The sequence below is a fragment of the Oncorhynchus clarkii genome, unplaced genomic scaffold (genome assembly GCF_045791955.1).
Source record: "Oncorhynchus clarkii lewisi isolate Uvic-CL-2024 unplaced genomic scaffold, UVic_Ocla_1.0 unplaced_contig_3652_pilon_pilon, whole genome shotgun sequence".
NCBI classification, from domain to species: Eukaryota; Metazoa; Chordata; class Actinopteri; order Salmoniformes; family Salmonidae; genus Oncorhynchus; species Oncorhynchus clarkii.
The window spans coordinates 1-13,189 of NW_027258380.1; the positions used below are offsets into that span (position 1 = coordinate 1).

Sequence of the window (13,189 nt, forward strand, 5' to 3'; positions counted from 1 at the left end):
TATAACAGACACCCATCCTCTACTTCCGGCGCCGACAGAGATGGCCGCCTCGCTTCGCGTTCCTAGGAAACTATGCAGTTTTTTGTTTTTTACGTGTTATTTCTTACATTAGTACCCCAGGTCATCTTAGGTTTCATTACATACAGTCGAGAAGAACTACTGAATATAAGATCAGCATCAACTCACCATCAGTACGACCAAGAATATGTTTTTCGCGACGCGGATCCTGTGTTCTGCCTTACAAACAGGACAACGGAGTGGATCCTATGCAGCGACCCAAAAAAACGACTCCGAAAGAGAGGGAAACGAGGCGGTCTTCTGGTCAGACTCCGGAGACGGGCACAGCGCACACCACTCCCTAGCATTCTTCTTGCCAATGTCCAGTCTCTTGACAACAAGGTTGATGAAATCCGGTAGCATTCCAGAGGGACATCAGAGACTGTAACGTTCTTTGCTTCACGGAAACGTGGCTTACTGGAGAGACGCTATCCGAAGCGGTGCAGCCAACAGGTTTCTCCACGCATCGCGCAGACAGGAAAAAACATCTTTCTGGTAAAAAGAGGGGCGGGGGCGTATGCCTTATGACTAACGTGACATGGTGCGATGAAAGAAACATACAGGAACTCAAATCCTTCTGTTCACCTGATTTAGAATTCCTCACAATCAAATGTAGACCGCATTATCTACCAAGAGAATTCTCTTCGATTATAATCACAGCCGTATATATCCCCCCCCAAGCAGACACATCGATGGCTCTGAACGAACTTTATTTAACTCTCTGCAAACTGGAAACAATTTATCCGGAGGCTGCATTCATTGTAGCTGGGGATTTTAACAAGGCTAATCTGAAAACAAGACTCCCCAAATTTTATCAGCATATCGATTGCGCAACCAGGGGAGGAAAGACCTTGGACCATTGTTACTCTAACTTCCGCGACGCATATAAGGCCCTGCCCCGCCCCCCTTTCGGAAAAGCTGACCACGACTCCATTTTGTTGATCCCTGCCTACAGACAGAAACTAAAACAAGAGGCTCCCACGCTGAGGTCTGTCCAACGCTGGTCCGACCAAGCTGACTCCACACTCCAAGACTGCTTCCATCACGTGGACTGGGAGATGTTTCGTATTGCGTCAGATAACAACATTGACGAATACGCTGATTCGGTGTGCGAGTTCATTAGAACGTGCGTTGAAGATGTCGTTCCCATAGCAACGATTAAAACATTCCCTAACCAGAAACCGTGGATTGATGGCAGCATTCGTGTGAAACTGAAAGCGCGAACCACTGCTTTTAATCAGGGCAAGGTGTCTGGTAACATGACCGAATACAAACAGTGCAGCTATTCCCTCCGCAAGGCTATCAAACAAGCTAAGCGCCAGTACAGAGACAAAGTAGAATCTCAATTCAACGGCTCAGACACAAGAGGCATGTGGCAGGGTCTACAGTCAATCACGGACTACAGGAAGAAACCCAGCCCAGTCACGGACCAGGATGTCTTGCTCCCAGGCAGACTAAATAACTTTTTTGCCCGCTTTGAGGACAATACAGTGCCACTGACACGGCCTGCAACGAAAACATGCGGTCTCTCCTTCACTGCAGCCGAGGTGAGTAAGACATTTAAACGTGTTAACCCTCGCAAGGCTGCAGGCCCAGATGGCATCCCCAGCCGCGCCCTCAGAGCATGCGCAGACCAGCTGGCCGGTGTGTTTACGGACATATTTAATCAATCCCTATACCAGTCTGCTGTTCCCACATGCTTCAAGAGGGCCACCATTGTTCCTGTTCCCAAGAAAGCTAAGGTAACTGAGCTAAATGACTACCGCCCCGTAGCACTCACATCCGTCATCATGAAGTGCTTTGAGAGACTAGTCAAGGACCATATCACCTCCACCCTACCTGACACCCTAGACCCACTCCAATTTGCTTACCGCCCAAATAGGTCCACAGACGATGCAATCTCAACCACACTGCACACTGCCCTAACCCATCTGGACAAGAGGAATACCTATGTGAGAATGCTGTTCATCGACTACAGCTCGGCATTCAACACCATAGTACCCTCCAAGCTCGTCATCAAGCTCGAGACCCTGGGTCTCGACCCCGCCCTGTGCAACTGGGTACTGGACTTCCTGACGGGCCGCCCCCAGGTGGTGAGGGTAGGCAACAACATCTCCTCCCCGCTGATCCTCAACAATGGGGCCCCACAAGGTTGCGTTCTGAGCCCTCTCCTGTACTCCCTGTTCACCCACGACTGCGTGGCCACGCACGCCTCCAACTCAATCATCAAGTTTGCGGACGACACAACAGTGGTAGGCTTGATTACCAACAACGATGAGACGGCCTACAGGGAGGAGGTGAGGGCCCTCGGAGTGTGGTGTCAGGAAAACAACCTCACACTCAACGTCAACAAAACTAAGGAGATGATTGTGGACTTCAGGAAACAGCAGAGGGAACACCCCCCTATCCACATCGATGGAACAGTAGTGGAGAGGGTAGCAAGTTTTAAGTTCCTCGGCATACACATCACAGACAAACTGAATTGGTCCACTCACACAGACAGCATCGTGAAGAAGGCGCAGCAGCGCCTCTTCAACCTCAGGAGGCTGAAGAAATTCGGCTTGTCACCAAAAGCACTCACAAACTTCTACAGATGCACAATCGAGAGCATCCTGGCGGGCTGTATCACCGCCTGGTATGGCAACTGCACCGCCCTCAACCGTAAGGCTCTCCAGAGGGTAGTGAGGTCTGCACAACGCATCACCGGGGGCAAACTACCTGCCCTCCAGGACACCTACACCACCCGATGTCACAGGAAGGCCATAAAGATCATCAAGGACATCAACCACCCGAGCCACTGCCTGTTCACCCCGCTATCATCCAGAAGGCGAGGTCAGTACAGGTGCATCAAAGCTGGGACCGAGAGACTGAAAAACAGCTTCTATCTCAAGGCCATCAGACTGTTAAACAGCCACCACTAACACTGAGTGGCTGCTGCCAACACACTGACACTGACTCAACTCCAGCCACTTTAATAATGGGAATTGATGGGAAATGATGTAAATATATCACTAGCCACTTTAAACAATGCTACCTTATATAAATGTTACTTACCCTACATTATTCATCTCATATGCATACGTATATACTGTACTCTATATCATCGACGGTATCCTTATGTAATACATGTATCACTAGCCACTTTATACTATACTATGCCACTTTGTTTACATACTCATCTCATTTGTACATACTGTACCCGATACCATCTACTGTATCTTGCCTATGCTGCTCTGTACCATCACTCATTCATATATCCTTATGTACATATTCTTTATCCCCTTACACTGTGTACAAGACAGTAGTTTTGGAATTGTTAGTTAGATTACTTGTTATTACTGCATTGTCGGAACTAGAAGCACAAGCATTTCGCTACACTCGCATTAACATCTGCTAACCATGTGTATGTGACAAATAAAATTTGATTTGATTTGATTTGATTTGATTTAAAGGACTAGGTTAAAACATTAAAACAGACACCCATCTGATAAAGGACTAGGATAAAACAGACACCCATCTGGTAAAGGACTAGATTAAAACATTAAAACAGACACCCATCTGATAAAGGACTAGGATAAAACAGACACCCATCTGGTAAAGGACTAGGTTATAACATTAAAACAGACACCCATCTGGTAAAGGACTAGGTTATAACAGACACCCATCTGGTAAAGGACTAGGATAAAACAGACACCCATCTGGTAAAGGACTAGGTTATAACATTAAAACAGACACCCATCTGATAAAGGACTAGGATAAAACAGACACCCATCTGGTAAAGGACTAGGTTATAACATTAAAACAGACACCCATCTGATAAAGGACTAGGATAAAACAGACACCCATCTGGTAAAGGACTAGGTTATAACATTAAAACAGACACCCATCTGATAAAGGACTAGGATAAAACAGACACCCATCTGATAAAGGACTAGGTTAAAATATTAAAACAGACACCCATCTGGTAAAGGACTAGGTTATAACATTAAAACAGACACCCATCTGATAAAGGACTAGGTTATAACAAACACCCATCTGGTAAAGGACTAGGTTAAAATATTAAAACAGACACCCATCTGGTAAAGGACTAGGTTATAACAAACACCCATCTGGTAAAGGACTAGGTTAAAATATTAAAACAGACACCCATCTGGTAAAGGACTAGGTTATAACAAACACCCATCTGGTAAAGGATTAGGTTAAAATATTAAAACAGACACCCATCTGGTAAAGGACTAGGTTAAAACATTAAAACAGACACCCATCTGATAAAGGATAAAACAAACACCCATCTGATAAAGGACTAGGTTAAAATATTAAAACAGACACCCATCTGGTAAAGGACTAGATTAAAACATTAAAACAGACACCCATCTGATAAAGGACTAGGATAAAACAAACACCCATCTGATAAAGGACTAGGATAAAACATTAAAACAGACACCCATCTGATAAAGGACTAGGATAAAACAAACACCCATCTGATAAAGGACTAGGTTAAAACATTAAAACAGAAACCCATCTGGTAAAGGACTAGCTAAAAACAGAAAAAGAGTCCTTTTTGGTAAGGCACAAGCTAAGGCAAAATATGCACTTAAACTGAAATGTGTACCAGGACATCCAACACACTAGCAGTCATTGACATTGCACTTGGAGAACGTAAATAGCTATGAGCAGAGATGTCAATCTTAGCGACTAGCAGCAGAGGCTGGAGAACATACAGTAGGTGCTAACAGTTGTGTAATAAGATGGTACAGACCGAATGAAGTGAGGAAAGTGACTCACGTGGCGGAGAGCTTGAGGTTCTTCACCTTCTCCACAGCGTGCTCATCAGCCAGCCCCACGTGGCAACCCAGGGCCAAGAGAGTCCTTCAGACCAATCAGAAAGGAGAAGTCAGCTTCACTAAGAGAGGGTGTGACTAACTTCACACAAATCAAATCGTATTTGCCACATGCCCCCGAATACAACAGGTGTAGTAGACCTTACAGTGAAATGCTGAATACAACAGTTGTAGTAGAGCTCACAGTGAAATGCTGAATACAACAGGTGTAGTAGACCTTACAGTGAAATGCTGAATACAACAGGTGTAGTAGACCTTACAGTGAAATGCTGAAAACAACAGGTGTAGTAGACCTTACAGTGAAATGCTGAATACAACAGGTGTAGTAGACCTTACAGTGAAATGCTGAATACAACAGGTGTAGTAGACCTTACAGTGAAATGCTGAATACAACAGGTGTAGTAGACCTTACAGTGAAATGCTGAATACAACAGGTGTAGTAGACCTTACAGTGAAATGCTGAATACAACAGGTGTAGTAGACCTTACAGTGAAATGCTGAATACAACAGGTGTAGTAGACCTCACAGTGAAATGCTGAATACAACAGGTGTAGTAGACCTCACAGTGAAATGCTGAATACAACAGGTGTAGTGGACCTCACAGTGAAATGCTGAATACAACAGGTGTAGTGGACCTCACAGTGAAATGCTGAATACAACAGGTGTAGTAGACCTTACAGTGAAATGCTGAATACAACAGGTGTAGTAGACCTTACAGTGAAATGCTGAATACAACAGGTGTAGTAGACCTCACAGTGAAATGCTGAATACAACAGGTGTAGTGGACCTCACAGTGAAATGCTGAATACAACAGGTGTAGTGGACCTCACAGTGAAATGCTGAATACAACAGGTGTAGTAGACCTCACAGTGAAATGCTGAATACAACAGGTGTAGTAGACCTCACAGTGAAATGCTGAATACAACAGGTGTAGTGGACCTCACAGTGAAATGCTGAATACAACAGGTGTAGTAGACCTTACAGTGAAATACTGAATACAGCAGGTGCTCTCGATGGTGCAGCTGTAGGACCTTTAGATGATCTGAGGACCAATGCCAAATATTTTCAGTCTCCTGGGGGAGAATAGACTTTGTCGTGCCCTCTTTACGACTGTCTTGGTGTGTTTGGAGCATGATAGTTTGTTGGGGATGTGGACACCATGGAACTTGAAGCTCTCAACCTGCTCCCAGTCAATTTTTTATTTAACATTTATTTCACCTTGTTCAGGGGCAGAACGACAGATTTGTCAGCTCCTTGTCAGCTCGGGGATTCAATCCAGAAACCTTTCGGTTACTGGCCCAACTATCTAACCACTAGACTACCTGCCGCCCCTACACTCTAACCACTAGGTTACCTGCCTCCCCGATGAGAATGGGGACGTACTTGGTCCTCCTTTTCCTGTAGTCCACAATCATCTCCTTTGTCTTGATCACGTTGAGGGAGTGGTTGTTGTCCTGGCAACACATCGTTGTCTCATCGTTGTCTGTGATCAGGCCTACAGTACCACTGCTGTGTCATCGTTGTCTGTGATCAGGCCTACAGTACCACTGTTGTGTCATCGTTAGCACAACGTCAGCCAAAGATCAGCTAACGCCTCGTTAGTCTTGCGACAAAAGAAAGCACGGCTCTCGACTGATAAGCAGTGAAGGACATTCGGTGTAGTCAACGCAGCACAGTAGTGGGTTGACCTAAACGAGACAGCGACTAGTGCACTGTTGCAGTTCTTGACACAAACCGGTGCGCCTGGCACCTACTACCACACCCTGTTCAAAGGCACTTAAATCTTTTGTCTTCTGAATGGCACAAATACATAATCAATGTCTCAATCTTTCTTTCTCCTCCCCTTCATCTACACTGATTGAAGTGGATTTAACAAGTGACATCAATAAGGGATCATGGCTTTCACCTGGATTCACCTGGTCACAGAAAGAGCAGGTGTTCCTAATGTTTTGTACACTCAGTGTATGGTACTTGGTGTGTCTGTCAGATCTGATGGCTCCATGAGAGTCCAGTCTGAAATACAGTGTTTAATCCCTGCTGTGAACACTACTGAATACTCAATGACTTAATAGTTTACAACAAGTAGACCCGGGTGGGCCGTTCTGTTCCAGTCCCTCCCTGCCTAAAGTTGTGTCCCAAATGGAACTCGATTCCCTTTATAGTACACTACTTTTGACCAGGGACCATAGGGCTCTAATTTAAAAGTAGTGCACTATATAGGGAATATGTTGCCATTGAGCACACACACACTCTCCATTATAATCCACTAAGTATAATTAAAATAAATGCTCTCCAGCCGTGCCTGCATCCCAAATGGGACCCTTTTCCGTACATAGTGCACTACTTTTTACCAAATTCCTGGGCCCTGGTCAAAAGTAGTGTACTATATAGGGAATAAGGCTGTAGTATAGAGTAGTGCACTATATAGGGAATAGGGCTGTAGTATAGAGTAGTGTACTATATAGGGAATAGGGCTGTAGTATAAAGTAGTGCACTATATAGGGAATAGGGCTGTAGTATAGAGTAGTGTACTATATAGGGAATAGGGCTGTAGTATAAAGTAGTGCACTATATAGGGAATAGGGCTGTAGTATAGAGTAGTGTACTATATAGGGAATAGGGCTGTAGTATAAAGTAGTGCACTATATAGGGAATAGGGCTGTAGTATAGAGTAGTGTACTATATAGGGAATAGGGCTCTAGTATAAAGTAGTGCACTATATAGGGCTGTAGTATAAAGTAGTGCACTATATAGGGAATAGGGCTCTAGTATAAAGTAGTGCACTATATAGGGAATAGGGCTCTAGTATAAAGTAGTGCACTATATAGGGCTGTAGTATAAAGTAGTGCACTATATAGGGAATAGGGCTCTAGTATAAAGTAGTGCACTATATAGGGAATAGGGCTCTAGTATAAAGTAGTGCACTATATAGGGAATAGGGCTCTAGTATAAAGTAGTGCACTATATAGGGCTGTAGTATAAAGTAGTGCACTATATAGGGAATAGGGCTCTAGTATAAAGTAGTGCACTATATAGGGAATAGGGCTCTAGTATAAAGTAGTGCACGATATAGGGAATAGGGCTCTAGTATAAAGTAGTGCACTATATAGGGCTGTAGTATAAAGTAGTGCACTATATAGGGAATAGGGCTCTAGTATAAAGTAGTGCACGATATAGGGAATATGTTGCCATTGAGCACACACACACTCTCCATTATAATCCACTAAGTATAATTAAAATAAATGCTCTCCAGCCGTGCCTGCATCCCAAATGGGACCCTTTTCCGTACATAGTGCACTACTTTTTACCAAATTCCTGGGCCCTGGTCAAAAGTAGTGTACTATATAGGGAATAGGGCTGTAGTATAAAGTAGTGTACTATATAGGGAATAGGGCTGTAGTATAAAGTAGTGCACTACATAGGGAATAGGGCTGTAATATAAAGTAGTGCACTATATGGGGAATAGGGCTGTAGTATAGAGTAGTGCACTATATAGGGAATAGGGCTGTAGTATAGAGTAGTGCACTATATAGGGAATAGGGCTGTAGTATAAAGTAGTGCACTATATAGGGAATAGGGCTGTAGTGTAGAGTAGTGCTCTATATAGGGAATAGGGCTGTAGTATAGAGTAGTGTACTATATAGGGAATAGGGCTGTAGTATAAAGTAGTGCACTATATAGGGAATAGGGCTATAGTATAGAGTAGTGCTCTATATAGGGAATATGGCTGTAGTATAGAGTAGTGTACTATATAGGGAATAGGGCTGTAGTATAAAGTAGTGCACTATATAGGGCTGTAGTATAAAGTAGTGCACTATATAGGGAATAGGGCTCTAGTATAAAGTAGTGCACTATATAGGGAATAGGGCTGTAGTATAAAGTAGTGCACTATATAGGGAATAGGGCTGTAGTATAAAGTAGTGCACTATATAGGGAATAGGGCTGTAGTATAAAGTAGTGCACTATATAGGGAATAGGGCTGTAGTATAGAGTAGTGCACTATATAGGGAATATGTTGCCATTGAGCACACATACACTCTCCATTATAATCCACTAAGTATAATTAAAATAAATGCTCTCCAGCCGTGCCTGCATCCCAAATGGGACCCTTTTCCGTACATAGTGCACTACTTTTTACCAAATTCCTGGGCCCTGGTCAAAAGTAGTGTACTATATAGGGAATAGGGCTGTAGTATAAAGTAGTGTACTATATAGGGAATAGGGCTGTAGTATAAAGTAGTGCACTATATAGGGAATAGGGCTGTAGTATAGAGTAGTGCACTATATAGGGAATATGTTGCCATTGAGCACACATACACTCTCCATTATAATCCACTAAGTATAATTAAAATAAATGCTCTCCAGCCGTGCCTGCATCCCAAATGGGACCCTTTTCCGTACATAGTGCACTACTTTTTACCAAATTCCTGGGCCCTGGTCAAAAGTAGTGTACTATATAGGGAATAGGGCTGTAGTATAAAGTAGTGTACTATATAGGGAATAGGGCTGTAGTATAAAGTAGTGCACTACATAGGGAATAGGGCTGTAATATAAAGTAGTGCACTATATGGGGAATAGAGTGCCATTTGGGACATTGTTGTGTCTGAGATTCAGGTCACGGAATTCATTTCTGCATTTAGATGGCACTCCGTCTTAGTCTTCACCCCTCTCTCTCTCTCCCTCCTTCTCATCTCCAGGAAATATGCAATTAATTAAAACTAACAAAGTTGTCCCGACAGGTTTTTTAAATTACTCCGGGAATTCAAATAGGCAGTTTCTTGCTGAGAGAGAAGTAGTCTAACGGGTGTGATATTCAGTTCAGGGAGAGCTGAACCAGGTATTGAAAATCATTTCTCCTGACAAAAAGTTAATTGATCGTAGAAATGGGTAAGAGTCGAACACAAAGATGAGACCACTCTGTGATGATGTACGGATCAAGAGAACTTGGGACATGTTTTGAAAAATCATAAAACTGACTGCCTTATAGTTCAAATGTATGTTTGTTCTACAGAAATCCACCCATCAGGCCATTCCTCCATTCCATTACATGTTCTGTCTGTGTCTTTTGGGTCATATGCCAAAACCAGCAGGAACAGTCTGGATCGTTTCAACTAGGGATTGTAGCCAGCAGGAACAGTCTGGATCGTTTCAACTAGGGACTGTACCCAGCAGGAACAGTCTGGATAGTTTCAACTAGGGATTGTAGCCAGCAGGAACAGTCTGGATAGTTTCAACTAGGGATTGTACCCAGCAGGAACAGTCTGGATCGTTTCAACTAGGGACTGTACCCAGCAGGAACAGTCTGGATAGTTTCAACTAGGGATTGTACCCAGCAGGAACAGTCTGGATAGTTTCAACTAGGGATTGTACCCAGCAGGAACAGTCTGGATAGTTTCAACTAGGGACTGTACCCAGCAGGAACAGTCTGGATAGTTTCAACTAGGGATTGTACCCAGCAGGAACAGTCTGGATAGTTTCAACTAGGGATTGTACCCAACAGGAACAGTCTGGATAGTTTCAACTAGGGATTGTACCCAGCAGGAACAGTCTGGATAGTTTCAACTAGGGATTGTACCCAGCAGGAACAGTCTGGATAGTTTCAACTAGGGATTGTACTCAGCAGGAACAGTCTATATAGTTTCAACTAGGGACTGTACCCAGCAGGAACAGTATGTAGGGTGGTAACTAGGGATTGTACCCAGTAGCAACAGTGTCCAGTGTGGTAACTGGGGGTTGTAACCAGCAGGAACAGTATCCAGGGTGGTAACTGGGGGTTGTAACCAGCAGGAATAGTATCCAGGGTGGTAACTAGGGATTGTACCCAGCCGGAATATTATCCAGGGTGGTAACTAGGGATTGTACCCAGCAGAAATAGTATGCAGGGTGGTAACTAGGGATTGTACCCAGCAGAAACAGTATTCAGGGTGGTCACTAGGGAATGTACCCAGCAGCAACAGTATTCAGAGTGGTCACTAGGGATTGTACCCAGCAGCAACAGTATCCAGGGTGGTAACTAGGTATTGTACCCAGCAGGAACAGTATCCAGGTGGTAACTAGGGATTGTACCCAGCAGGAACAGTATCCAGGGTGGTAACTAGGGATTGTACCCAGCAGCAACAGTATCCAGGGTGGTAACTAGGGATTGTACCCAGCAGGAACAGTCTGGATAGTTTCAACTAGGGACTGTACCCAGCAGGAACAGTCTGGATAGTTTCAACTAGGGATTGTACCCAGCAGGAACAGTCTGGATAGTTTCAACTAGGGACTGTACCCAGCAGGAACAGCATGGATAGTTTCAACTAGGGATTGTACCCAGCGGGAACAGTCTGGATAGTTTCAACTAGGGATTGTACCCAGCAGGAACAGTCTGGATAGTTTCAACTAGGGACTGTACCCAGCAGGAACAGTCTGGATAGTTTCAACTAGGGACTGTACCCAGCAGGAACAGTCTGGATAGTTTCAACTAGGGATTGTACCCAGCAGGAACAGTCTGGATAGTTTCAACTAGGGATTGTACCCAGCAGGAACAGTCTGGATAGTTTCAACTAGGGATTGTACCCAGCAGGAACAGTCTGGATAGTTTCAACTAGGGATTGTACCCAGCAGGAACAGTCTGGATAGTTTCAACTAGGGATTGTACCCAGCAGGAACAGTCTGGATAGTTTCAACTAGGGATTGTACCCAGCAGGAACAGTCTGGATAGTTTCAACTAGGGATCGTACCCAGCAGGAACAGTCTGGATAGTTTCAACTAGGGATTGTACCCAGCAGGAACAGCCTGGATAGTTTCAACTAGGGACTGTACCCAGCAGGAACAGTCTGGATAGTTTCAACTAGGGATTGTACCCAGCAGGAACAGCCTGGATAGTTTCAACTAGGGACTGTACCCAGCAGGAACAGTCTGGATAGTTTCAACTAGGGACTGTACCCAGCAGGAACAGTCTGGATCGTTTCAACTAGGGATTGTACCCAGCAGGAACAGTCTGGATAGTTTCAACTAGGGATTGTACTCAGCAGGAACAGTCTGGATAGTTTCAACTAGGGACTGTACCCAGCAGGAACAGTATGTAGGGTGGTAACTAGGGATTGTACCCAGTAGCAACAGTGTCCAGTGTGGTAACTGGGGGTTGTAACCAGCAGGAACAGTATCCAGGGTGGTAACTGGGGGTTGTAACCAGCAGGAATAGTATCCAGGGTGGCAACTAGGGATTGTACCCAGCCGGAATATTATCCAGGGTGGTAACTAGGGATTGTACCCAGCAGAAATAGTATGCAGGGTGGTAACTAGGGATTGTACCCAGCAGAAACAGTATTCAGGGTGGTAACTAGGGATTTTACCCAGCAGAAACAGTATTCAGGGTGGTCACTAGGGATTGTACACAGCAGAAACAGTATTCAGGGTGGTCACTAGGGATTGTACCCAGCAGAAACAGTATTCAGGGTGGTCACTAGGGATTGTACCCAGCGGAAACAGTATTCAGGGTGGTAACTAGGTATTTTACCCAGCAGAAACAGTATTCAGGGTGGTCACTAGGGATTGTACCCAGCAGAAACAGTATTCAGGGTGGTAACTAGGGATTTTACCCAGCAGAAACAGTATTCAGGGTGGTCACTAGGGATTGTACCCAGCAGAAACAGTATTCAGGGTGGTCACTAGGGATTGTACCCAGCAGCAACAGTATCCAGGGTGGTAACTAGGTATTGTACCCAGCAGGAACAGTATCCAGGTGGTAACTAGGGATTGTACCCAGCAGGAACAGTATCCAGGGTGGTAACTAGGGATTGTACCCAGCAGCAACAGTATCCAGGGTGGTAACTAGGGATTGTACCCAGCAGGAACAGTCTGGATAGTTTCAACTAGGGATTGTAACTAGCAGCAACAGTCTGGGTAGTTTCAACTAGGGACTGTACCCAGCAGGAACAGTCTGGATCGTTTCAACTAGGGACTGTACCCAGCAGGAACAGTCTGGATAGTTTCAACTAGGGATTGTACCCAGCAGGAACAGTCTGGATAGTTTCAACTAGGGATTGTACCCAGCAGGAACAGTCTGGATAGTTTCAACTAGGGATGGTACCCAGCAGGAACAGTCTGGATAGTTTCAACTAGGGATTGTACCCAGCAGGAACAGTCTGGATAGTTTCAACTAGGGACTGTACCCAGCAGGAACAGTCTGGATAGTTTCAACTAGGGATTGTACCCAGCAGGAACAGTCTGGATAGTTTCAACTAGGGACTGTACCCAGCAGGAACAGCATGGATAGTTTCAACTAGGGATTGTACCCAGCAGGAACA

General features: G+C 44.6%; 1 protein-coding gene across 1 annotated transcript in view; it reads right to left on the minus strand.

Annotated features, from left to right (window-relative positions):
* Positions 1–4,842: 4,842 nt before the first annotated feature.
* LOC139396829 (ryanodine receptor 2-like) overlaps positions 4,843–13,189 on the minus strand; it is a gene marked incomplete at its 3' end in the record, with an annotated part of 75,233 nt that continues 66,886 nt past the window's right edge. The window contains exon 21 of the mRNA XM_071143746.1: positions 4,843–4,926. Coding sequence (XP_070999847.1) covers positions 4,843–4,926 — 84 coding nt within the window. The remainder of the gene's footprint in view (positions 4,927–13,189) is intronic.